The 27,849-nt window shown below is 41.9% G+C and overlaps 2 protein-coding genes and 1 long non-coding RNA gene across 14 annotated transcripts in view; 1 reads left to right on the forward strand and 2 right to left on the reverse strand.

Annotated features, from left to right (window-relative positions):
* The window catches only part of ELF2 (E74 like ETS transcription factor 2), a 68,322-nt gene extending 64,184 nt beyond the window's left edge, over window positions 1–4,138 (reverse strand). The window contains exons 1-2 of one of the 9 annotated variants that reach the window (XM_050946474.1): window positions 3,888–4,122; window positions 3,245–3,354 (exon numbers count right to left, since the gene is read on the reverse strand). The gene's annotated coding sequence lies outside the window, so the exon portion shown is untranslated. The other 8 variants (XM_050946470.1, XM_050946473.1, XM_050946477.1 and 5 more) reach the window with 8 other exon arrangements.
* On the forward strand, window positions 3,521–24,862 carry LOC127047863 (uncharacterized). Of its 2 annotated transcripts, XR_007773488.1 has the most exons (4): window positions 3,521–3,535; window positions 4,281–4,389; window positions 11,371–11,498; window positions 24,677–24,862. It is a non-coding gene; the product is annotated as an uncharacterized LOC127047863 (long non-coding RNA). The 2 variants fall into 2 exon arrangements; XR_007773487.1 differs by lacking the exon at window positions 3,521–3,535 and having other exon boundaries at window positions 4,240–4,389.
* The window catches only part of MGARP (mitochondria localized glutamic acid rich protein), a 43,759-nt gene continuing 31,661 nt past the window's right edge, over window positions 15,752–27,849 (reverse strand). For 2 of the 3 annotated variants that reach the window (XM_050946672.1, XM_050946671.1), the window contains exons 6-7: window positions 27,559–27,607; window positions 20,459–20,687 (exon numbers count right to left, since the gene is read on the reverse strand). In XM_050946672.1, the coding sequence (XP_050802629.1) occupies window positions 27,561–27,607 (47 nt within the window). In that variant the 3' untranslated portion in view covers window positions 20,459–20,687; window positions 27,559–27,560. Of the gene's footprint in view, window positions 19,233–20,458; window positions 20,688–27,558; window positions 27,608–27,849 lie in introns of those variants that run through there. The other variant, XR_007773461.1, reaches the window with a different exon arrangement.

Genomic DNA, 27,849 nt, shown 5'->3' on the forward strand with positions numbered 1-27,849 from the left:
CAGAACCCTGGAAGGGTCTCTTTACCTGTAACAGGATTTCACATCAGCACAGGAGCCCAATTTAACAAATATAGTGGCTTCTGTATCTCAGCAAATTTTCACTATTACTCTCTGCTACACCTATAATTAAAGTACTTATGTGAGATTTTTCCCCAGATGATATTCAAACCCTGGTTTAAAAAAAAAGGCATTTGCAGATGAAAATTTGAATCATTGTTACTCCTTGTCATTTGCTGTCATTACCCAGAAAGAGAAGATTAAGGGTATGTCTTCACTGCCAACGTTAAAGCACTGCCTTTAACATGACAATGTAGTCATGTCATGCTGTAAAAAACCCACCCCCAAGAGAGGAGTGGCTCCCAGCGCTGGTGCACTGTCAACACTGCCACTTTACAGCGCTGAAACTTGCATCACTCAGGGGAGTGTTTTTCACACCTCTGAGAAAGAAAGTTTCAGCAATGTAAAGTGGCAGTGTAGACAAGGCCTTAGATTCAGGCACAGATCTTCAGTTACAGTTGCTGAGCACCCACCACTGCTTAAGTAGGGGATGCAATGGTGGTCTTTGCAGTCCCTGGTCCAAGGCCCTCTGTCCGCTGGGTTGGTCCCTCAGTGAATTCAGAACAGCCTGAGTTGCCAAATTATACCAGTTACCAGTTCCAACTTGCTAATACAAGCACTAAGAATCACCATGGCAAAAAATTCTAGCCACATCCCCAATGGATCCCCTTGCATTGAGGTAATCTTTCTGTGGCCAGTTACATAGAAACTGCCATACTGGATCAGACTACCAGGCTGTCTCATCTAGTAACCTGTCACCAACTGTGGCAAGTAATAGCACCTTCAGAGGAAGATGCAGGAAACCCTGTAGTGTAGGCAGAGAGTTTCCTCCAAAATCTCAGTAGTTAGAGGTCATCTCAAGCTCTGAGCCATGAGGGTTTCTATCCCCTGTAAAACTTTTTTTTTTGGTCAGTATTTACCATTATCGCTGGATATTTCTGTTATCCATACCAATGACTAATCTCTGTCTGAATCCTGCTAAACTCTTGGCCTCTATTATGTTGTGTGGCAGCAAGTTCCACAGATTAATTGTGTATTGTGTGAAGTTATTTCCTTTTAACTGTTTTGAGTTTGCCACTTTTTAATTTCATTGAATGTCCCCTAGTTCTTACTTTCTTAGATAGATCTGAAGCTTTGATTCACTCTATTTTTTCTACCCTATTAATTATTTTGTATGTTTTATGTCCCTCATACCTCATCTCTAAGGCCATGGCTACACTGGCGCTTTACAGCGCTGCAACTTTCGCGCTCAGGGGTGTGAAAAAACACACCCCTGAGCGCTGCAAGATACAGCGCTGTAAAGTCTCAGTGTAATCAGTGCTGCAGCGCTGGGAGCACGGCTCCCAGCACTGCAAGCTACACCCGTAAGGGATGTGGTTTACGTACAGCGCTGGGAGAGCTCTCTCCTAGTGCTGGCGCTCCAACCACACTCACACTTCAAAGCGCTGCAGCGGCAGTGCTTTGAAATGTCAAGTGTAGCCATACCCTAAGGTAAATAATCCCAATCTTTTCAATTTCTTTTCATCAGAGTTTTTCCATGCATTGACTAAAATTTTCTCTGACCCCCACACCTCAGCAATATCCTTTTATACTGATCTTAGAGTTGTTTTGGCATACGCAGCGTGGTACAAAATGGCCATATCATAGCATTTAGGCCTATATTGCTTAGAGCAAAAGAAACAAGCTTTGAAACAACATTCTAATAATCAAGTGTTTTCTGCATCTCAGATTTTCATATACCAGAATATCTACATTTGTGTCTGAATCCTGATTTCATGCCCTTTGTCTTGACTAATTATGATATCAACATAGAAGTTTGAGACTATATGCACATCAAGAAATACCTAATAACTGTACATCTGATGTTATGATCCAAATTTACTGTAGCACTGATAGTGGGAATACTAAATTTAAGTTCTGAATAACACTCAGCATACATTTTAAAAGTTGACTGTTAGATGGCACGACAAGGACATAATACAGTATATCCTCTGGAAGCAAGTAGTATTCCACAAAAATTAGGATCTTTAGACTACTTTAAAAAGTTGCTGCTGCTGCTGTTCTATGTTAAAGGGGTAAAATAGTTAAATAGTATTTGTGGAGGACATGGCAGTGACTAGTCCTAGGGAGGGACTAGGAAAGAGGAAATGAGGAATTAAATTGTTTTAATAAAAACTTTAAAGGGGCTAGTAAGTAAAAACAAATATAAAATTGATAGATTTTAATATATTTTACAAAATATTAATATATTCAGTTATATATAAGCAAGAGTTCAAAAAGAACATAAATGGACAATCTTAGAAATGAGCCATGATAATTTAAAACCAACAGTATTTAATTAATATTACAGTAAGAGAAAAGGATTAGGAAAGGGACGGTGGCAGAAAATAAATGTTTTTTTTTAAGTAAACTTGAGTAATGGCTACCAGATAACCAGCCATCACAGGGCAAGCTAAGGCTGCCATCTTACTTGGCCCATCATAGGTAAACAGGAAAACATTTCTATAATATTTTTCTAATACCCTTTCAAGTTACTATACAAACGTGTAGATGTTCATATTTATCCATCTGAAGTTCTGCTTCTGGACTAGCAAGTAACATGAAGAAACATATAATAGGTATTTTCATGAAAGTAGAAAACTAAACACACAAAGATTCCTGAGGCTACGTTTATACTGACAGCTGAAGAGAACTGCCATCGTGCCTGGCTGGGAATCTCCCCTCCCCTTCCAGGATCTGAGCCCTCTGGTGATGACTCCCTAACATTTCTGTGTTTAGTAGGTCATCTAAACGACAGGACGGGAATCCCCATAAACAGCACCACCATAAAACCAAGCAAGACACATCAAAGAGCTAGAGCAGCACAGGAACTAAATCACAGGGCAAAACACAGACCGATGGTCTCAGTTACTGCGCTCCTACCCTGGAAAACATTCGTGTGTGGATTGTAGGCTGATTCACGCTGCTGTTCTCAACAGAGGTGAAAAACACGTCCAAGCCACCAACTCCTCCGCCCAGCACGCACGCACTCACTGTTTAAAAACTGACTTCCAAAACTAGTAACACGCCATCCACAGCTACTCACAGCCACGAAGAAAGGCAAATGTGACTACAAACCCTCTGCCTGAGTGACGCGTCCCCGAGGAGTTCCACGCAACGCCGAGCGGGGAAGGGGGCGAGTAAATACCCATGAAACTGAAAGTGCAGGCTCCTGCGGGGGAGGGGATGCTGTTGGTGTAACGCCGACAGCTCATTCGCCAAGGACCGATTCAAACTGCTCCATTTCAGTCCGCTCGGCTGCAAAGCAACACGATGGCCTCAGTCAACCCCAGCACGGAGCGGGCAGGCGGTTGCCTTGCAGATCGCCCCGGCTCTCCGGAGACGTCTCCCTCAAGCCTGTTTATTTGCATAGCACCAAACTGCGCGAGTGAGAGCGGAGCAAGTCCCCCCGCCCCCGGCTGACAGCCCTTCCGCGGGGGTAAATACCTACAGCACCTGCCCCCTTCCCCCCCGCCCATCTCCTATTGCTCCGGCTGGGGGAGGAAGCCGGGGCGCTGTTCCTGCCGAGGACACACGCGCGTAGCCGGGGGTTTACCGAAGTCTCAGGATAAACAGCTGCGGGGTGAAGCCCGCCCCGGCACTCCCCCGGGCAGGGCGAGCCAGCAGCGCAGCCCAGCCCCGCTGGAGAGGGCCACGGAGACACCCGCCGGGAACCGGCTGGGCTCAGCCAGACACCAATCGGCCACCTGAAGCGGCCCCTCCATCAGCTCGCTCCGGCCCGCCACGCAGAGCGGGGGAGAAGGACCCGCCCGCACCCAGGCCGGACTCACCCCCGAGTCGCCGCTGCCAGGTCGCTGTCGCCAGAGGAGCGGAGCGGAGGTGGCAGGGTCCAGCCCCCTGGCGCACACGGGGAGGAGGCGGCAGCAACACCCCTGCTCGCCTACCGTGCCCGTGTGTCAGGGGCTGGCGTCACGTCACCCGGTCTCCCCTAGGCCGAGAACCCGGAGACTGGGAGCCGGGGCCTCCCCAGCAGTAGCAGCCGCCCCGGGGGGTGGGAGGGGGCTTGGCCAGTGTAACAGCAGAATCTGCCCTGCCTCAGAACGTGCCCCTTTCCCTTCTGCACATGCTCGCACCCCGAACGGGGCCCCAGCGGGCATGCGCGCAGCCTCCGCACATGCCCACTGGCGACGTGAAGCCGCTGCCCTCACCCTTTCCCTCCCTAGGGCTCCCGTCTCTGGCCAAGGGAACGCCCGCAGAGAGCCGGGGAGCCGAGCGGGGCAGGGGCAGGCGCAGGCAGGGGGGATGGAGCAGCGAGCACCCAGCAGCTGGCGGGTGAGTGGCTGGGGAGCGGAACAGATCGGGGGAGTGGGGGCGAAGGGGCAAAGAGGGGGCCGGGAGGATGAAGGAAGGGGTCGAGGTAGGTGTTTAGGAAGCAGAAGTGGATCGGAAGGAGACGAGGAACAGATCGAGTTGGGGGACAGAGGAGGAGGCTGGAGCAGATCTTGGTGATGGAGCAAAAAATTGGGTTGGGGGGGGGAACAGATCAGGGATCCGAGGGGATGGCGGAGGAGAGAACAGGAGTGGGGGACACTGAGGCAGATTTTAGAGAATGAGGGTGATGGAGGAGATCAATGGGGTGCAGAGGTGGGTGAGCAGATGTAGGTTAAGGGAAGGAGGAGCAAAGCAGGGAGAATATAAGAATAATAAAAGGATTTTACTGGATTCGGATTGTCTGGAACAGAAAGAATCTAGATTGACAGAGAAAAACTAGAACACAAGTATTCAGTGTCCTCAGTATGCTTCAGCAGTTTGCTCATTGCTGTGATTAATTGATAATCTGTGTATTGATGTCCATGATTTCCCCTGAAGATTACCCAGAATTATGTATGATTTCTGTTCTGGGAACTTTATAATCTACATTGTCAGTTAAAATATAATAAAGTGTCTCACTTTCAAGTGACTTTCAAATTAGATTTTGCTGTGTATTTTTTTTCTTTCTATATTTCCATACTTATTCATTTTTATTTATATTGGGTGATGTTTCTAGTCAGATCTATTCTCTCTTAAATTAATAGCCCTCCTTTTTCAGATTTAAAAAAAAACTTTTAATTTCAGTAAGTATGTATCATAAATATTAATAGATCATAAATTGTCTTGCTGAAGAAGTACTTTGGCTTTTCCTTCCAACTATTTTTGCAAAAAAAATAATCAGTAAACATGTTTTGTTCTGGTAATGTGTAATATTATAACGTGTTGTTTCTTTGTTTTGTATAGCTGTGTTCTGTAACAATGTCTTATTAATGGAAATGAAGATGTACTGGTAAATTTAATTATCAGTGTAAAAAGAAAAAACGCTAAAAGACTTGTATAGGGTTTAAAGCTCTGATGTTTGGGTACCCACACATTTGTAGAAACTGTTTTCTGCTACAATAAAACAATGATTCTTAGTTGCAAGAGCAGCTGTCACTTGCAAAATAGAGGCTGTACATTAATAGTCCACTTACTATTCATGCTTGTAACAATGAAAATAATAAAAAGAACACTTTCAGTGACAGTTTCTGTAAACATAGCTGAATCAAATAGCGACTACTTGCACTAGTGAAGTTAAACACCTCCATATGTTTGCAGGACTGGAGCTTAGTCAGTCTGCAATAAGATGACACAATAACACTATCAAGTTTGGTTAGCATTCAACCTAAAATAATGAGATTTGTTGTTTTGTTGGTCAACAGCTCATATTGAAAAATTCCCAACTTTCTCTTCTCTCCCCTATTCCTCTCAAAGCAAGTCCACAGAACTTGAGTTGGTGGTTAGTTTTCCATTTCTGCTGTGGTGCACTTTGATCAGACTTTACCCTGGATAATTTCCAATGTTATAACCAGGGTGGGAAATGAGATCTTAGTGGAGTAGTATGATATTACAAAATTATTGCATTAAGACCGTTGTGGAGATTCCTTCACAGTGATCTCCCCCATGTCATCCTGGCAAGGAAATGGGGATTCCTCTCATCCATGGGAAAGGTTGTAGGACTGTCTCCAAGCCCGAACGTTCTCCAAGATCCACAGCCTGCCTCTGTACCAGCAGCTTGGTGCTTCTGAAAACCAGACTACTTTCATTTAAGTACCTAAATATGGATTTAAGTGCTTAACTTTAAGGACCAAAGTTTGAAAAAGTTAGTCTTAAAGAATGAGTGAAATGACATATGAAAAGAAATGAGCACATAAGGCTATATACTTTCAAAATCTTTTCTGTCAACATTTTTATATTGTCAAAAAAAACTCTGAATTGGCTGAAAAATTGTAAAAAAAAATAATAAATACAGAACTAATGTATGCTTGTTTCTGAAAATGAAGGGAGACACACAGTGTAAACACAAACACACATACTCATGTAATAAGAGTTCCTTTTGAAAACAGTTATGTTAAAAATGGCTCACCCAATAACATGTAGTGACAATGTTGGCATGTCCATTCAAGTTTTCTACAAATAAAAAAACCACACAATTGTTAAAATAATCCAAATGTATAATACATTTATCATCCCTTCAGTGATGTGCCATGTACATTCTTGTCCTCATTTTGCTTTCATAGTAGTGTGTATCAGGAATAACTCCACTGATGTCAATGAGTTACACTGATATAAAACAGCTGTGAGCTCCAAATTGAACCCTCTGTTTGCAAATATTAAGCTTTAGCCATGCTAAAATGCCACAGTGTTGGCTGTGATTTAAGATCTGGAATAGAATAGAAATTTATGTACAGAATACACATAAAAAAACGTGTTAAAAGAACTTCATTAAGATTTCCTGTGAAATCTTAATTCAGCCTCCTTCTGTGTTTGCATTATGATACAGTCTTTAATTACATGATCACATAGTATGTTTTCCACTAGTCCCTTCCCCTCCCTAGCTCCTTGTCCTAATCCCATTCTCTTCCCCTAGCCAGTCCCAATCTACACTGGTTAGGCTTCTCGTCCCAGTCTCAGTCTCCTTGCCCTACAAATCCTCGTCTCCCCTTTGCAGATTCCTGGTCCCCTTGCCTAGCCATTCTCAGTCCCTTTCACCTCCAGCTCCCGGTCTCCTTGCCCAGACAGTCCCACTTCTCCTTTTCAGCTCCTCATCTGATCTGTCTTTCTCCCCATCCTTAGTGTCCAGTCACCCTACCCCAGTAGCTCCCTCTCCCAGTCTCCCTCCCCTGGCTCCCAGTCCCAGTCTTGTTGCCTGGTCAGTCCCAGTTTTCTCCCCTCAGCCTGACTCCTTGTCAGATCTGTCTCTTCCCCTCAACTACTTCTTCCACCCCACTGGTTCTCGGTTCCAGTTTCCTGGCCCAGCCAGTCAGTCAGTTTCCCCCTGGCTCCCAGCTCCCAGGCTCTTTATCTAGCCAGGCCCAGTCTCCCCCCACCTCAGCTACCAGTTCCAGTTTCCCTCACTCCTGCCAACCTCCAGTCCCAGTTGCTTCCACTTAGGCTCCTTTTCCCTTACTCCTACCATCACTAACCTCCCACAGGTCCAGCTCTTGGACTTACATTCCAATCCAGCAGTTTCCTCCTCCACACTGCTTAGGCATCAGTGGGGGATGGTTTTTGGGAGCACAGGAGAGACAGGCTCCTTGTTCTCAGTTCAGATGCACGGACCTGCAGCTGCTGAGAGCTGCAACTGCAAAATTGTTGCTGCTGGGGTGGTCCAGAGGGATTCTGTGGGGTCAGCAGTTGAACTGATGCTGGTCTGACACTCTTCCACATAGGAGCTTGCAGTCCACATTGCTTTTAAGCAGTACCCTCAGATGGTGAGGCATATCTGAATCTGCCTGTAGTGAGTTTACTGCCTTTGTCACTCTGGTGAAGGGGAAGAAATTATATTAATGAAATGACACAGAAGCAATGAAGGAGTTTAAGTCCCACCAACCGCTCAATCTCAGCTGGTTCATTTTGTAATTACTATTAATTAAGTAGTGCTAACTCTTTAGACATATTTATTTAACGCCTTTGCTCACTGGGAAAGCCTCATGAGATGCGCCTCTCATTTTCATGAAAGTCCCGGGGGACAGCAATCATGCAATCATTCAACACTCAAAATGTAATAGTGGCAATAATTTAAAAAATAAATAGAAAATGGCAAGAGGGGCTTTCAACAGACTCCACATTCTGCTCACAACCTCTGCTGTAAAGTACCCTGTTCTTGCTTTCCACTATTCACTTTGTGGTCTCTCTCAGTTATCCTTGGTTACACACAACATGGGAATGTAGGATGCACACAAGGAAATAAGACTGTTTAAAGAGCTTTTCTGAGTATTTTCTTTAGATTTTTGTATTTATTTCAGTCCTAATGAAACAATTGATTTCACCTCAAAGGTACACTGGTAACAATTTCAGTATAAATCTAGAAAAGCAGATTCTTCGGGGAAACTACAAGCACATGCCTTGTCTTTATCTGTGTTCACCGCTACCTTCAGTTTAGTTTCACCGAGTGGGATTTTCCTACTCTACCTTGGTAACATAGAATTGTAGGACTGGAAGGGACCTCAAGAGCTCATCTAATCTAGTCCCCTGCACTCATGGCAGGACTGAGTATTACCTAGACCAGTGGTTCCCAAACTTGTTCCACCACTTGTGCAGGGAAAGCCTCTGGCGGGCCAGGCCGGTTTGTTTACCTGCTGCATCCACAGGCTCGGCTGATCGCGGCTCCCAGTGGCCGCGATTCGCTCCTCTGGGCCAATGGGAGCTGCTGGAAGCAACACAGGCCGAGGGATGTACTGGCTGCACTTCCAGCAGCTCCCATTGGCCTGGAGCAGCGAACCACAACCAGTGGGAGCCGCAATTGGCCGAACCTGCAGATGCGGCAGGTAAACAGCCTGGCCCACCAGGGGCTTTCCCTGCACAAGCGATGGAACAGGTTTGGGAGCCACTGGTCTAGACCATCCCTGTTTGTCCAACCTGCTCTTAAATATCTCTAATGATGGAGATTCCACAGCTTCCCTAGGCAGTTTATTCCAGTGCTTAACTACCCTGACAGGAAGGTTTTCCTAATGTCCAACCTAAACCACCCTTGCTGCAATTTAAGCCCATGGCTTCTTGTCCTATCCTCAGAGGTTAAGAACAGTTTTTCTCCCTCCTCCGTGTAACAACCTTTTATGTGCTTGAAAATTGTTATCATGTCCCCTATCAGTCTTCTCTTTTTTAAACTAAATAAACCCAGTTTTTTCACTCTTCCCTCGTAGATCATGTTTTCTAGACCTGTAATAATTTTTGCTGCTCTCCTCTGAACTTTCTTCAGTTTATCCACATCATTCCTGAAATGTGGCGCCCAGAACTGGACACAATACTCCAGCTGAGACCTAATCAGTGCAAAGTAAAGTGGAGAAATAATTTCACATGTCTTGCTTACAACGCTCCTGATAATACTTCCCAGAATGATGTTCGCTTTTTTTGCAACAGCGTTACTCTGTTGACTCATTTTAGCTTGTGGTTCACTATGACGCCCAGATCCCTTTCCTCAGTACTCCTTCCTAGGCAGTCATTTCCCATTTTTTAAATGTGCAATTGATTGTTTCCCCGTAGAGAAGGGGGAAAATATTTCTTTCAATTGCTGTGCTACTTGTATTGTTTTGCCTGTAAATATGATACACTGTAAGGCAGGATAATTATTGGAGGCCTGATTCAGCACTGTTACTCTGATTGATTTCAGTGGAGTTACACAGCATTACAGTGGAGTAATGCAATGCTAAATCAAGCCCCAAAGGAATAATTTTGCCCTGGCCTGAAGTTAACTCATATTGCTTCTGAAATAAGAGGAGCCACATGAGTGCATCCAGGGATATTGTCATCCGGAGTATTTCCGTATTTTAGATGAGAGAATACCAACTTAGAACCATTTGAATGACAGGGATGCATTACACCACTTTTACATTCAAACTGTTTTAAAAACACAGATATGTAGGATGCAAGTGTTATTAAACTAAGTTCCTTAATCTGTGACATAAAACAGAACATCTACCAGAGTCCCTCCTATTACTCCTTTTTGGTTCATTGTATGGAAAGTCTTTTGTAAAAAGAGGTTCTTTACATAAAGAAAATCCAGTCTAGATCCAGTTGGTTTTCAGCCATTTTCCTTTAAAGGGAAGTGGAAACAAGATTTGCCCTGGACAAGACAAATTATTTTTCACAATACATTATTTTACCCCTTGCTTTTAAAAATGCTTTTCAGATCTGTGCACCTACCGACTCTGCTATTGATAGATGTCTTCATCTGAACTGTACAAGGGTGAAGGCATCTTGAAATTAATACAGAGAATGAGGTTTTGAGAACAACACACCAAAAGGCAAAACAAATAAAAATGGATTCAAATATCCAAGAAGGGCTTTACTTATATTTACAAAGGGATTAAAGTTACAACTTCAAACACTACAGTAATTCTATACTGTGCTTGTCTTCTTGTTTACATGACTTCTTTGTTTACAGTCATAGATTAACACTGTCCATAGTCTGCACCTCCTTTTAATTCCATTAAATCAGCCCTGTTTCTGTCAGCGGAAAGGGGTAAAACTGGAGTGATTTTGATTTTGCAAAACTTTATTGATCACTTCAACAAAAACCAAGATGGTTCAGAGCCAGGGCCCATTTTTCCCTGTCCTCAAAATTCAGTCAAACATGGAAAAATGACTCCATTTTTGGCTCATCTCTAGTCACGGTATAACAAATTCAAAACCAAGCACTTTGCATTGAAGATAATTGCCTTCTGCAGCTGTAGAATGAAAAGGAACAATATGATTTGCATTTCCTTCAAGGTGCAATTAAGCTTCAAAATCAAGCCAATTTTCTCCAATAGAAAACATAAATTATTCATTTTTGTCTGCATTGTTCAGCTTCAGGTTTTCTGTGTACTGGAGGGATCCTCTGTGGTACATTTCAGCAACCTTGATGCCTTTGATTTAGTGCCCTCTTCTGTTTGATAGTGTCAGTACACACGAAGCCAATGGTTTGTTGTCTTCATTTAGCCTAAACAGAGACAATGCTACTACAAACCATTGGGAGTGGAAACAGACTGAAATGTTTTAGAAGTTGAAAATTACAAGAGCACTAGACATAGGAAGAAAAGCTCCGCTAGAAAATTCTAGTGTGGAAAAAGCCATAAAATCATTGCAAGCCTGTATGTGCCTTTCTTTTAATGTAATTACAGTCCTTCAGAAAATGCCCTTTTTTGGAGTAGTCTTTGTTGGTTATATCTTGCATACTTGACAAGTGTTTGGGCTTTTTCCTTTACCACTTGGTCTCTCCAATTTATTCCTATGTCATTTCCTTTTGTTACTGGTTTGCAGAACTGCAGAATTTTTGTTGAGACAACTTACAGCTGACACCACCTACTGAGCTGAGCCAACAGAGCAGTGTCAACATATAATACTTTCCTTGGTGAGAGATCTTGGTTCATGTGTATCTCATAACTGAGGTAAGGAGGTCACGAGTATTTGGAATGGGGAAAGCTAATCACCAGTACACCACCAACCCTTTGAGATATTTAGGAACACTTAAGCTATACATGAAGCTGATAACTTGGGTTTATGTCCAGCAAAATATAATTAGTTGGCCAAGCACAGCAAAGTCCTACATGCAACTTGATGATGTTTTTTTATTTGTCTGTATGTAACATGGTAACTTTTGAACACCGCATCTGATCAACTACAGAATTTCAGGGAATGTTCTAAGCATCAATGGGCAGAACTCTATTGAATTTAGTAAAAAAAAAAACAGATGGGGAAAATGTGGGGAATCACACAGAGCTCCTTGTGTCTGGTTAGCAGACCAAGCAGTTTCATCCACATCTGTAATTGTCTATAGATCAAAGAACTGGTGCATGGGATCCATTAACAGTTTCTGGCATAACAATACTCCAGATCAGCTCTCCTCACCATCCCAATGTTTAAAATGTTGACAGGTAAAAAGAAAAGAAATAAGAATGGTGGAGGAGAAGGAGAGGCCTGGTGGAAACCTAGGAATAAGGAGGCAAAAGGGATAGGATCCACAAAGGTACTTAGGCACCTAAGTCCTGTTGTTGGCACCACTATAATCCACAAAACTCCCTCCTGGCTGCTGCCTATCCCTGTAGATGCCTAAATTCATTTGGTGTCTAAGTTTTTGCCTCTGGGCATGTACACGGGCAGTCTCACTCTAGATGCCCAGATGTCTATCTCCTGCCACACAAACTGGGAAAGGTAGGCATGCAGCTGCCCAAGTCGCTGGTGGGAGGAGAATCCACTAGGCTTGCTCAGAGGCTGCCTACGGGATAGGGCCCCTCAGGTGAATTTATACAATAGCAGGTGCAGTGGGGAGGAAGGACCTCCCTTGTAATCTTTAGTGGACAGGGTACTTACCCAGAATGTAGGAGACTCCCGGTCCAGAGAGGGGAGAAAGGATTGGAACAGGGATCATCTACCTCTCAAATGTGTGTTCTAATCACCAAGCTAGATATTCAAATGGTTTCTTTAGCCCAATTAATGTTTAGGTATTTAATTGTTTAATTTAAGTGTACCAACTTCAACAGGAGAGATTGAGGGACCCCCACATTAGAATATTCTATAACCTAGTGGTTAGGGCACTCACCTTACTGCAATTACTGATGTGTTTAAGACATACAAAAATCAAGGCCAGTTAAGACCACCAAACTTATTTGAGCTGATGATCTGACTTTAACTTTGAGGAGATGAAAAGCTAATGCATTAACCCACACCAAGATATGCCCCCAGCTATTTTTTAATATTTTTGGCTATTTTAAGGATTAGGTTTTGGATGACCTCATTCTAATTGCTGCCCACAGGCCCTTTTATAGGCACAAAATGGATCAATTCTTGGTGTTCATGCTATATTGATCCTTAAGGAATAATAAAATGATGCTGATATATGCCAGAACATAAAGAGTAAACAGAGTTATAACACAGTATTTGATTCTGTTGGTATTGAAAAGTGATGATAAGAGAAAATATTTCATACAACTCCCGGTACAAAGTACTATCTCATTATTGCTTGTAAATCTGCTAATCATGCCATTTTACCCTAGCTGAATGCCTTTTCTATTGGTATGCATTAAATCTAAATTTGATTCTCATTTGACCACCAAATAACTCAGAATAAAGCACAGAAATGCATTCTGCCCTTTTCAGAGAATGTTTTGTGTTACTAAAACACTAACCCTTCCAGTTAAACAGTAGCATTGATGAGCCCCAAAGTCAGTCCCATCCATTCTTTCTTAGGGGGAAGGATGCTGGGTGAGATTCAGGGCAGCAGATTCTGTGCTTCCTATTAGCCACGTTGGCATGCCCTAGAAAGCTGCCACATCTGGCCTGGCTCCTTTTTCCAATCTACTCCCCCCCCCAAACTCTTGTCCCCTATCTATTTGAATCAGGCAGCTTCTCCTCCATGCTGCCTGGGCCTAGCATGGGGTCATTGCAAATACAGGCTAAAGAGGCTCCCTACTCTCAGTTCAGGTGCCCATGCCAGGATATGAATCTGGATCCAATACAGCCCATAGCATTCCAGGGCTTTATTGCAGGGAAAGTTCTGCTCAGCCCTATGCTGGAGCATGCCCAGCGCAGATGGAATCTTCAGAGAATTTAGTTGCTAAAATCTAAGGTCTGGATCCATAAAGGAACATAGGCGTTACAGTGCTCAGTGTCACAATGCTTAATTGTTAGACACCTAGAAAATCAAAGGAACAACATTGTGATCCACAAAACCTGAATTAGGCACCTTGGCTCCCTAGACAATGAATGAGGAAGATAGGCACCTTAGAATGTGATCAACAAAAGCCAGTGAGTCATCTAAATTAGTCAATGGGAGATGCCAATCATAGGGGGAATGCTGTTCCATTGTGTATGAATTATAATACTTAAATAGTCATGGGCCAAGAGAGAGAGGCACCTGGGAGGTGGGAGACCAAGGCCCAGGGCCCCCTTTTCCAATCACTCTTCCATTATTTATCCACGGTGGAACAGCTTACACAGGAGAGACTGAGAGAGACCCGGATAAGAATAGCCCTTAGCTCCATAGTTAGAGCACTCCTGAGCGGTGGGAAACTCCTGTTCAAATGCTTTTTCCTCATCAGCCTGAGTGGGCAATTGAACCTTGGTCTCCCACATCCCAGGTGAGTGCTCTAACTACTGAGCTAAAAGTTATAGGAGGACACCACTGCCACTGCTGAGCACACGTACCTGATCAGATGCTGCCTGGGAGATGGGTGAGTGAGTGAACCCCTATTTCCGCCCAGTTTGTGGATCACTTTGGGGCTTAGGCAGGAAATAGGCATCCAGATGCCTAGAGTGAGGCAGTAGCATGTGCTCCCAGAGGCAGAAACACAGGTACCTAGGGAACTTTTACCCTGAAAACTTAGGCACCTGCAGGATTCAGCAAGAGTTTTGTTGATCACAGTGGAGCCCAAGAGTAGGACTTCAGAGCCTAAACCCAAAATTTAGCTGCCTAAGTAGCTTTGTGGATTGGTGCCTGAGTCTCTACGGAGCATGTGCAAACTATGATTTTTCAAAGGCTTATAACTTGACCAAATTTGGGTGGGTTTTCACAGGGGCTGCCAAAGGCACATCTGTCACACAAAAGCCACCCCCTGCCAAATTTCAAATCTTTGCTCCAAGGAATGGAGATGCTAGAGCTTTTCAAATAAAAGTTTACCAGAATTTGTTTTGATGGACAAAACAGCATGTTTTTCCTGACCTCACTCTCGGAAGCAGTTGAACTGTTTTGGCTGAATTTTTCCAAAAATAAATAAATAAATAAAAATAATCAGCCTGAGGCAGACAACTGGAATATAAAGTTTCAACCCAAAGAGTTATAGTTTGGCAAAGATATAAAGCCACTGAAAAACAGGCCTCAAAGTATTACTTAGAAAGACTGTAAGTTTTCTGCAGCAGTGTCTGTCTTTTTGTTTGCTGTTTGTACAACGCCTACCACAATGAGGTTCTCGTCTATTACTGGGGCTTGTAGGTGCTATGGCAATACAAAAAATGAATGTCTTCACTCCAGAGTTAACTCAGGTCTGGGCAGTCAGGGGACCTGGGTTAGCAAAGCCTGGGTCTGAGTGTCCACACTGCTAAGCCACCAGTCCTACCTGCCTAGTCACGTCCCTACCAGCACTACCCTAATCTAGGCTAAGACTTCTGGGAGCATATCTCATGGTTCTTAGCTGCATCACTCTATGAATTGTTTCACTGTGTATTGTGGGAGAACTTGTCTGTGCTTCCCTACCCCCTGTGCAGAAGGACTCTTAGCCTGTTCACTCAGTAAACTGAAGCACTTCTAGACACTTGGCATGTGGGGTTTAAATACTAAACTGGTGTACATAAACTAATAAGTGACTTCCAGTGCAGAAGAAGGAAATAGGTAGAAGGTCAGGAAAATATGGCCCAAGAGAATTGTGGGAAGGGATTAGAAGACTATCAGTACCCATGTTAAATAACTGGTTTACAGCCTGCATACTGCAAAGTACATGGGTTATAGCCCAAGTTCAAGCAGAACCCAGGCTCTAATTTATACCCTCAGCTGAGTAAGTTAGCTCACATTCAAAGCAACTCCAAAGCCAAGTTAAAAGTTTTTGTATGTGGATAGTTGGGGACTCAGGGCTAAAGCCCAGGAGGAGCCCAGATTAACTTTACAGTGAAGGCACACTCAACACTTCCCATTATAAAGATAACCTTAATAATAGGCAGTACTCCACCTATAAGTGTTTTTAAAAATAAGTGGGGGAAACCTCGATGCATTACTGTGATATTAATAATACTGTTTTGATAGAGAGGTCAAAGACAACCATTAAATGATTCTGACATTAACTTTTACTTTATTTGAGGTTTCTCCAAAATCTCATTGTTAATGATGTTTGTGGGGTTTTAGTAACTGACGTATCAAGACATACCAGTGGAAGTCATCTCTTACACAGCAGCTCAGCCAGTATGGACACCAGATATTAATGATTCAGCTAACAGCACATCACCGTGGTAATTTGCACATGTAAAGTAAGGAAATTTTATAGACACTCTAAATTCTCATAATCCATCATTTTTCAAGGCCTACTTCATCCTTTCTTGACACAGCCAAATGCACAGACATATACAGAATATCTCATATATTTGTTAGAATTGTGGAAATGCATGGTTATGGAGACTCCATAGTTAGGGTGATGTTCTAAAATAGGGCATAAATTCCTGTTTTTCTCCAAAAGTGTATGGCCAGTTTATGTGAAATTTCAGACTGGGTTAGTGTTTTTTCTCTTTGAATTTTCTGTGTAGTTTTTATTTTTTCTTGTTTTTTTTTATGGTAAGGGTTTGAAATTTGGGCTCTGGCTCAAGATCTCCTTGGCAGTTCTACTTACATAGTTTATCCACACAAAAATTTGGTAGAGATGGATCCTTTATAGAACGGGGCAACAGAGAAAAATTTTTAAATGAATGTTGGATTTAGGGTCATTTTTAGCTGCTACTAACATTGTAACTGAAAGTTTATATATACTGTGCATGCAAGCATGATTAATGGAGTGCAAGTACATGCTAACACAATTGATTGTGGCAGTGAGGGTAGGATGTGCACAAGATTGATTGATGGTGGGGCATGGAAGCCTGATTTTTCTGAGGAGGAGAGGGGGGCAAGGGGAGCTCACGCAACCCTGCTTGGTTAATGGGGTAGGGCAGGAACACAGAAAGCTGACTGGTTATTTTGGAAGGAGTGAACGCATACAAAACATGATTGATTGATTGATCGATTGGTGTGGGGGCATACAAAAGTCTGATTAATTAGAGGGGATTTTAGGGGCGAGCACATGCTAGCCTGACTGATGGCAGGGCAGCAGTGGGGGCAAGCACACCCAAACCTTATTGGTTGATGTGAGGGGAGACCTAGAAGCCTGCTTGAGTGAGGGGGAGCAGGCACATGCAACCTGGACTGATGGGGTCAAGAGTCCAGACACACTTAAAACTATCTCCAGGAGGAGCTGACTTTTCTGTTAGATTTTTGTCCTGCAGCAGAAAAGGGTTTGTGTGCACAACTGCTGATATGGGAGGGTTCAGGCAGAGCTGCTGACAGATAAAATATTTTCCCACTTCACTTGTAGCCCCCCCAGGCCCACTCCTCTTCACTCATCCACTGCCCACCCCATTAAGCACAGAAAAAACCTTGGAAATTAATACTCAGCATACTGATTGTCAAGTATCTGATGTGTTGTTCTTATTAAGGCATAAAGAGCTTACTAGTTAAGTTAGTTATATTTAAATGTTCCCTAACCGCCATGTGAGCCAGCTGTAGGCTTCAGCTTGCCAGGCTGTCTGCCCTCTGCCTTCCAGATGTCTGTGTTCTAAAATCTTAGGGCTCTGGACTCACTCCTATATCCTTATATAACCATGGCAGCACAGCAGTACACAGCACAACTGATTCAATCCCACTAGATGAAAGTCATGAAAGTTAAGCCACCTGATAGCAACCAGTACTCTGCCCCCTAGAGATGCTAGCCTTCCATTACCCCCTTCAGCTGCCCATCTGCACACAATTCTTTACCAAACTACCTTCTCCTAATGTAATCACCCACTACATCACACATCCACAACTACTTGTGTTGCGGGAAAATACTCTGGTAGGAAAGTGTGCAGAAATGTGAAAATTGCACAGAGTTACAGCTGCTGTGCATGGTTTGTGGTGTACGAGAGTTGTCGTAATGATAAAGTGAGTACTTGTGAGTGGAGGAGTAGAGGGTATGTACTGTTAAGTGGCTTATCTTTTAATTTCCGGCCTTTTGTGTGTATAGCAACCCTGCTTCCCAGTGAAGTTTTGTGTATTAATATATTAACAATGTTAGCCACTTTAGATTCTATAAACAGGTAGAAGATTGGAGAGCGGTGGGGGGTAGGGGGTTACAGGACATAAATACACCAGAATACTCACAACTCTATGCTTAGTGAGGGCCTAGTAGCCATCAGACCCTTGTCTTATCTGAAGATTTGTCCCTTGATAAAAATATTAGATGCTGACAGCTAGCCAAGGCCCCCAGCACAAGCGTATGGGCCCCACTGCTCTGACAGCAGAGGAAGCATTTTCATTAAAATGGCTCAGTTATGTTTTTAGGGGGGGGGGGCAACAATTTGTCAGACTAGTCATCCTAAACTCCCAAAGTCAGCTGTGGGAGCATCACAGGATTTTGTGAACTGCTCTTGCTCTGTACAGACATAATAGAATTCTTCTGCACTGCTCAGATTTGTTCAGTCTCAGGTATTACCATTTTAATGAAAGCACTGCCTTCTGTTGGAGGGGGGAAAGCCCTTCCTTCTTCTCTGAATGTGTTCTGTAATACTTATCACCAAAACTAATCTCATGCAACCAGAACTACCTATATGCTAAGCTAAGAGAAACCCTTAACTGCCTAAATACTACAATAATGAGCACCCTCCACGTACTCAGGATAGGTATGGATCTTATCTGGAGGCAACATGATCCAAAACCAACAGGAACCTGGACAGGAATCAGTAAGCCTGTGTTCTACTCCCTGCTCTACCATCAAGCTGTTGTGTGACTTTGACAAGTTACTTCAGCCACCTCAACCTCTGTTTTCCTCATCTACAGAACAGGGATAATTATATTTACCATCCTTTGTAAAGCATTTTGCCACCTTCAGATTATAAGCACTAAGTATTATTCTTATTGTTATCAAGAGTGGTGTGATCATAGACGAGGATACATTTTATCTTTACATTCTGAAACGTCTTTTAAGTACTTTGCATGTTGTACAGTAGTTTGCTATTCTACATAGAGCACCACTGTACATACTACGAAATACCATCACACGTCAAATCCATAGCTAGCCAGTAAGCAGTACTGTATATTGTGCTAACATGTAGTCTCAGCAAGAGTTTACAGTACAACGCTAGATTTCTTGTAGCGTAGGTTGCAGAAGCACTATGGACATATTTTCAAAAAAAGAGCTATGACAAGAAGCAGCTGTACAATTTGCACTGGAGTGATTAGATTCTTTAATTCGGTTAAAAGCCTCTGGAAACCCTAAACAAGTCCTGGATTGAGCTCTGCTTCTAAGGATCTTTCTTCCTGAAGGCTGACAGACTTCTCACTCTTGTGAAAGGGCAGCTTCAGAAAGCAACTGGGCATTCTCCAACACCCACGTTTTGAGAAGTACAGTCAGCGCTTGCTGAAAAATAAAAGTATAAAGTCTTTTTTTCATTGGGAATGGATGAAAAGGATAAGAGGGCACAGTAAATGTAATGTTTAAAAATAGGTGCAGCATGTTTAACATTTGAAGTAAGTTAGGGTACAGATCACAGCCACAGAAATATCAGTTTAAGACTTTTATTCAAAACACGTCTTCCCAGAATAGTATTTGTTTCTAATCAGAATAGCATTGTTTTAAAGTGAAAGTTTGAGGTATAGATTATTGAAGTTCAGAAGCCCCGTTCTGCCCCTACATTATAGAGGGTGCGGAGACTGAGGCCATATATTCATCTTGACAACATTATAACTTGCTGTAGGATGTCGGGGAGGGAGGATACATTTGTATGTAATCGGAAGGAAGAATTCCACATGTAAACTACACTACATTAATTTTCTTTTCAGAGTTCTCCATCAGCTTTAGAGAAGAAATACTAGTACTACTTTTAGGATTCATAGTTGCCATATAAATTGTATATGATATATATTATTTTTGGTCTAGCTTTAGTACTATCATCAGTACGAATCCTTGGCCATATTATTAAGTTTTGTATGTATTTTTCAAGCTTTTCTGTAATTTTTCTATGGCGTAACTGTTGTTACACCTTGCCAAGAGCTTTTTGTTTGATTGTTTTTTATTATATTTTGTAAACGGGAGCTTTAAAAGCCCCACTGCTGTCTGCCTCCAAGCACTTCCAGTCTTGAATTATAGTTTTTTATATCTTGGCTGAAAGTTTAGTTCAATCTATTTAATAGTGACAGTGTACAAACGTGAGGAAAAGGATAAAATCTAAAATGTTTATGCAACAAGAACATAAACGTCTCATTATCTATAGCTCCATATGCCAAATATCAATAATGCTCCTATTTATATATAAAAGTTGCCTTGTGGCCAAGATTTTATTTTATATTTATAAAAATATTAGTCACATATATGTAGTTTGTATGAGATTATGGCCATGAATATTTTTACTTCAGTAAAACATAAATAAGATGATAAAGTGGAATATTGCAATGTTATAATCACCTTTCACAGCTTAGAATACCAGTAAGGAGTCGATGTAAAAACTAGATTTAAATGAAAAACTGCCGTGGATTTAATTAATTCTGCTGTTTTCTTGGTAAATATATTTCGTGTGTACTATATGGTACCTTGACCTATATTACTGTATGCTGTGTCTCTGATTCAGAAAGGAGCATACCCACTGCAAAAGCTTATTTCTCTCTGACAAACTACACCGTGTTAGGTTCTCTGTTGTAAGGAATGAACACTGATCAAAATATCAAATGCGAGCCCTAACAAGCAGTTTTAGGTGCAACAACCTGCAAGATTTGTTTTATATTTCCAAAGAAGAGCAGTAGATTTCAGAACATCAGTCAGCTGGTTGATTGTCATACATATTTCTGTGAAACTCTTCAATGGTGTCACTGTTGCTCACTGGGGAGAGAGAGAGAAAAAAATACACTGAGGTTTTAGAGAGATCACTTCTTGTGCAGCTATTAGAAGTACCGCTGTATGTTTAATTAAACTGGCTTAAGAACATAAGAACAGCCATAGTGGGTCAGACCAGTGGTCCATCTAGCCCAGTATCCTGTCTTCTGACAGTGGCCTGTGCCAGGTGCTTCAGAGGGAACAAACAGAATAGGGCAATTATTGAGTGATCCATACCCTGTCGTCCACTTCCAGCTTCTGGGAGACAGAGACTATGGACACCTAGAGCATGGAGTTGCATCCTGACCATTTTGGCTAATAGCCATTGATGGACCTTTCCTCCATGAACTTGTCTAATTCTTTTTTGAACTCAGTTATAGTTTTGGCCTTCACAAATCCCATGGCTACAAGTTCCATAGGTTGACTGTACGTTATGTGAAGAAATACTTCCTTCTGTTTGTTTTAAAACCTGCTGCCTGTTAATTCATTGGATGACCCCTGGTTCTTGTGTTACGTGAAGGAGAAAATAACAGTTCCTTATTCATTTTCTCCACACCAGTCATGATTTTATACACCTCTATCATATGCCCCCTTAGTCATCTTTTTTCCAAGCTGTAAAGTCCCAGTCTTTTTAATCTCTCCTCATATGGAAGCTGTTCAATATTGTAGCAGAGCGGTCACTCGCTCCTGTCTTGAGGGGTTTAAAGACAGCGCTGGGAGAGGGTTGTTGCGGGGGAAGCACCCGCAGCTGGGCCATGCCCCAATCAGGCCTCAGCTGGCCCTATATAAGATGCTGGGAGGCAGGTGCTCAGTAGCCTCCCTCTAGCTTCTGAGAGGGCGGGCTGCTGTGGTGGTGCAGAGCAGAGCAGCTGAGGAAGCTCCAGCCAGGAAAGCACCAGGCTGCAGCCTAGCAGAAGGCCAATGGGTATTGGGGGGTTGCAGAGGGCAGCCCAGGGGTAGGCAAAGGCAGCAAGACCAAACCCAACCTTGCTGGTGATGAGTAGGCCATCACAGACTGCAGGCTGCCCTAGTGAGCACGGGCTAAATTATGACTGGAAGTAGGCACTGAGGCAAGGTGGGGATAGTGGGTGGGGCTTCCCCAGGGAGGGGAGATCCTGAGACTGAGGGGTGTATGGCCAGGGGGTAGCACCCCAGATAATGGGGCACTGGGTCCAGGAGGGACATGGAGGCCAAGTGGCAGTGGGACACTGGCCTGCAGAGGGTACTCCAGAGGCTGGATGATCTAATTCCTGGAAGAGACCAGCAGGAAGTGCTGTAAGGGTGAGTCCTGCACTGTTACAAATATCCCTAATCATTTTTGTTGCCCTTATCTGTACTTTTCCCAATTCTAATATATATTTTTTGAGATGGGGCAACCAGAACTGCATACAGTATTCAAATGTGGCTGTACCATGGATTTATATAGTGCCATTATATTTGCTGTCTTGTTATCTCTCTCTTTCCTAATGGTTCCTAACATTCTGTTAGCTTCTTTGACTGCTGCAGCACACTGAGTGGATGTGTTTAGAGAACTATCCACAAGGACTCCAAGATCTCTTTCTTGAGTGGTAGCATTTAATTTAGATCCCATAATTGTGTATGTATAGTTGGGATTATATTTTTAAGTGTACATCACTTTGCATTTATCAACATGAACAAGCTACAAGCTAACTGACTAAGCAATAACTAAAGCAATCTTGGGACCTCATATCAACCAGAAGATAGCTACACTAAAAATTTGCAGAGAATAGATGTACGGTTTGGTGTATGGATGGGCTCCACCTAAACCAAAATGGAACTAGATTGCTGGCACTTAACATTTAAAAGGTTGTAGAGCAGCTTTTAAACTAAGGGCTGGGGGAAAGCCCACAGGTGCAGAGGAGCACATGGTTTGGACATCCCTTAGGGGAGGATCTATTAATAAAGAATCTCTATGTTCTAATGAGGACAAGAGGATGAAAAATGATAAAATACAGGCAGGGTCTGATCAGAAACAGTCAAATAAAAAAGAATGCCATTCAGTTACATCATGTAATGGCAGACAGCCAAAAGGAGAAGTTTTTAAAGTGCTTATATACCAATGCTAGAAGTCTAAATAATAAAAGGGGTGAACGAGGGTGCCTCATATTAAAAGAGGATATTGATATAATAGGCATCACAGAAACATGGTGGAATAAGAATAATCAATAAGATACAGTAATACCAGGGTACAAAATATATTGGAAGGACAGAACAGGTCATGCTGGTGGGAGAGTGGCATTATATGTGAAAGAAAGCATGGAGTCAAATGAAGTAAAAATTGTAAATGAAACAAACTGTACCATACAATCTCTACGGATAGAAATTCCATAGACTATTAATAAGATTATAGCAGTAGGGATATATTACTGACCACCTGATCAGGGTGGGAAGAGTGACTGTGAAATGCTTGAAGATTAGAGAGGCTATTAAAATAAAAAACTCATGATAATAATGGGGGATTTCAGTTATCCCCATATTGACTGGGTACATGTCACCTCAGGATGGGATGCAGAGAAAGTTTCTTGACAGCTTAAATGACTGCTTCTCGGAGCAGCTGGTCCTGGAACCCACCAGAGGAGAGACAATTCTTGATTTAATCCTAAATGGAGCACAGGATGTGGTCCAAGAGGTGAATATAACTGAACCACTTGGTAATAGTGACCATAATATAATTAAATTTAATATCCTGCGGCAGGAAAAACACCACAGTGGCCCAACACTGTAGCATTTAATTTCAGAAAGAGGAGCTACACAAATGAGGAGGTTAGTTAAACAGAAATTAAAGGGTACAGTGCCAAAAGTGCAAGCTGCGTGGAAACTTTTTGAATTTGAGGAACAGTTAGCCAAAGACTCAAAGTAATAGCAAATTTTAAGTACATCAGAAGCAGGAAGCCTGCTAAACAACCAATGGGGCCATCGGTTGATTGAGGTACTAAAGGAGCACTCAAGAACAATAAGGCCATTGTGGAGAAACTAAATGAATTCTTTGCATCGGTCTTCACAGCTAAGGATATGAGGGAGATTCCCAAACCTGAGCCGTTCTTTTTAGGTGACAGATCTGAGGAACTGTCCCAGACTGAGGTATCATTAGAGGAGGTTTTGGAACAAATTGATAAATTAAATAGCAGTAACTTATCAGGACCAAATGGTATTCACCCAAGAATTCTGAAGGAACTCAAATGTGAAATTACAAAACTACTAACTGTAGTCTGTAACCTATCATTTAAATCAGCTTCTGTACCAGATGACTGGAAGATAGCTAATGTGATGCTAATTTTTAAAAAAGGCTCCAGAGGTGATCCTGGCAATTACAGTTATGTAAGTCCGACTTCAGTACTGGGCAAACTGATTGAAACTATAATAAAGAACAATATTGTCAGACACACAGATGAACATAATTTGTTGAGGAAGAGTCAACATGGCTTTAGTAAAGGGAAATCATGCCTCACCAATCTACTAGAATTCTTTGAGGGTGTCAACAAGCATGTGGACCAAGGGGATCCAGTGGATATAGTGTACTTAGATTTTCAAAAAGCCTTTGACAAGGTCCCTCACCAAAAGCTCTTATGCAAAGTAAGCTGCCACGGGATAAGAGGGAAGGTGCTCTCATGAATTAGTAACTGGTTAAAAGAGAGGAAACAAAGGGTAGGTATAAATGGTCCATCCTCAGAATGGAGAGAGGTAAAATAGTGGTGTCCCCCAAGGGTCTGTTCTGGGACCAGTCCTAGTCAACATATTCATAAATGATCTTGAAAAAGGGGTAAATAGTGAAGTTGCAAAATTTGCAGATGATACAAAATTACTAAAGATAGTTAAGACCCAGGCAGACTGTGAAGACCCGTGTGCTGTGCCTGTGTTTCTCCAGCAGTGAGGTTGCAAGTGAGAGTCAGTGTCAGAGACAGAAGTCACACTGTCTATCTTTGCAGTTCTTTGCCCTCCCCCTTTAAGTGTATTTGTCTTGTTTTGTCTTCTAGGAAACAGGATCGCACTTTAACAGCAGCAATGCCAGCCCATCTCAAGTGCTTCTTCTCTTTTCCCTAAAAAGATAGTTATTACCATCTAAGACGGTCGAACACGGGATTTTTCCTTCTAAAGACTCTCTCTAGCTAAGTGGAAAAGAAACAGGGGTTGTTAAAATTAAAGCCTTACTTAATACTTTACATTTCAAAGGCTTGAAGTGTTTTTCTTTCCCCCTCCCCAGAATCTTTAATAAAGGGTTTTAAAGCTTTGTAGTAATGTGTTTGCCAAGGCACCGTGCAGGCTGCGGTCTCTGTATACCAAACCCCAAACTTTGTTTAAAAAACAGGCCTCACATAGGCCTCCTCCACAACTGAGTGATTTCACCTTAGGGGCCAAACTCTCAACCATCAGACATATATTGAAGCATGGCTCTACTTTGAAAAGTGATGACTAAAAATTGAATCTTTCAATGTCTATTCAGAGTCATAGCTAATGACTTCATCAATTAAAATAAGCTTTTGCTACTTTTATTCCTGCACTGGAGACCAGGTATATCTGTGAGAGAGAGCAACTCTATTCTGGATGTCACATCATTAACAGAATTGCTGTCCTTATGATGTATTACTTTGAACACCCCAACGTGTGCTAGGAATTTTACACACACTGGTAAAAGTGCGGTCCCTGCCCCAAAGATCTTACAATCTGATGTATAATAAAAAGCTTACCATCTTGTTAACTATGTCCTGAGTGGAGAATCTTTATTGCTAGTGATGCGTAAGGCAGAAAAACCCAGCTTGCCTTTCACATTTCTTGCTGTGTTTGCAGCACTGGCAGTTAGAAAAATATATCCTTTTATTTGTAAACTAAACAAGATTATATATGGAGTCATTTGGAACCCCATGATGCTATTTTGTAAAAGTTGCTTTTTGGAGTAGAAGCACGTTTTAACCAGTAATATCTGCAGCCATATTCTAGTTGGTAACAACCATATGCACAGACTCTCCCTTACTGCCCAGAATATTTTTTTCTTTAAATTTGTAGTTCAAAAATGGATCATTTATAGCTGTGAGTTTATTATTCCTTAACTAATGAAATAATACTGTTACTACCTTTAAATTCATTAAGGTGACTGTTTCCAAAATCAAAACCTGGGACACTTTTATGAGAACAAGTAGTTAGGATTGCAAAATACCTGTTCCACTGCACCATTTTATTCCTGGTAAGTACAGAGCAAATTCTATTTGGAACAGTAATAGATCTTGAACAAACATCGTATAGTTATTTAAAAATGTTTGGATCGATGAAAAGAAAAAAACAGGACATTTCAGATGATCCAAAAGAGGTTTTGGGGACATATCAGATGAAAAACCAGAACATATGGCCTCTCTATTAGTATAATACAAAATAATATTTGCCTTTTTAATCACAAGATGGTGACAGGTCTTGAGTGATATTACATAGTACCATGTAATGGACTGAGCAAATTAGCAAACAGATAGAAGAGAGGAATCTATTTACTATTTTGTATACACACACACACACACTTTGACAGATCCCTGGTGAACAATTAGTTCATTTCTGTTCAACCTCCCCCTCTTCTTTCACAGGTGCTCTAGGGAAGTGCTACAAGAAGGTTGCTAGAGAAACTAGTAGGGAGACAGAAAATGGCTTTGGGAAGGGTTGAATCCTAAGCTGGGGAGTTTTTCTGTTTATGATTATTTACATTTTTGTTATAAACTTTATGGAAAAAAATCTTGCAATGCACGATTTTTTCTGCAGATTCATTTCACTATCTTACTCCTTTAGGACTATGTAAAATCACATAGAATGGTAACACTTTCATCTGGAAAGCCAATTCAGCAAAGTACGTAAGCACATGCCTAAGTTTAAAGCACATGTTGTATGCAGTGAAGAAGAGCTCTGTGTGGCTTGAAAACTTGTCCCTCTCACCAACAGAAGTTGGTCCGATTAAAGATATTACCTCACCCACCTTGTCTCTCCAAACTACATGAGTAGTTCCATGTCTCCAGTAGAACTACTCCCATTATTAAAGTTACGTATGTGCTTCAGTAATCTTGCTGAATTGGCTCTGAGAAAGATATCAGACAAACTCAGCAGTTATATTAAAGGCAAGTTGAAGAGTCCTAAAAATTGAAAACCTGATCTTGGTCAATGACTGTACTTAAAAAGGAACGTATTGGGCCTGATTGTGTTTACACAGGATAACAGGAGAGGAGCTCAGTTTGATAAGGTAACAATCCAGGGGTCCAATATCTGTTCCCATTTAAATCAACATCTGAACTCATTATCTTGAACGAAATTAGGATTCCACCAGCTCCTACGTGCTTGATTCAACTCCCATGAAAGTCAGTGGGAGCTGAATCAGATAAATGTGTAATCAGAAGTTTCACTCATTTTAATAAAAATCACTAGAAGCAATATCTCCTGGAGACTGTAAAGATGCATATTCAGTAGCAGGGCAGCACAGTGTTAAATAGAGATTTGATGTATTAAATTACTGCATAGTGTTTCTCTAAACAAAAACTCACTGTTGTAATGAATATCATTTTGTCACTGACAGGTATATATAGCAATGATTTGGAAACCTGTTAAAACTTGCTAAATAAATAGAAAAAAAAATTGAGACTATTGATAGTGTAATAAAGCTATGCTTCCTCTAGCTCCAATAAGATGTCAATAGAACCACTGTGATTCTTGAGCTATTCAAGACACTTCAACTAAGTTATTTTTTATCATTTTCTTTTATGGGGGATGGAATGTGAATTCACAGTCACAATCTATGTGCAAAGTTTCAACATGGATGATTGTAATTAGCTGAGAAAGCTTGGAAGTTGGCGGTTAAAATGAAAATGGCATGCTTGAATGTTCCATATACCTTTAAGAATCCTTAGGAATTTTTTGAGATCCCGTTGTTGCCGAAGAAGCTGGAAGACAAAATACAAACAGCTGGAAATATTTCTGTTCAGTGGTTTAACAGTGTAGCTACAGAATAAAGCAAACCCTATTTTAGAAATAAGAGTAGTACTTTGGGTTCATGGGTTGAAATTTTCAAAGACATCTGGGAGATTTGGACACATATTGGTCATTAACTTTATTTTGTTTCTAATTTTAATGGAAGATGTGTTTAAATCTTCTAGACTGCTCAACCATTACCCATTCCTTCTAG

Source organism: Gopherus flavomarginatus, chromosome 3, assembly GCF_025201925.1.
Source record: "Gopherus flavomarginatus isolate rGopFla2 chromosome 3, rGopFla2.mat.asm, whole genome shotgun sequence".
Taxonomy (NCBI): domain Eukaryota; kingdom Metazoa; phylum Chordata; order Testudines; family Testudinidae; genus Gopherus; species Gopherus flavomarginatus.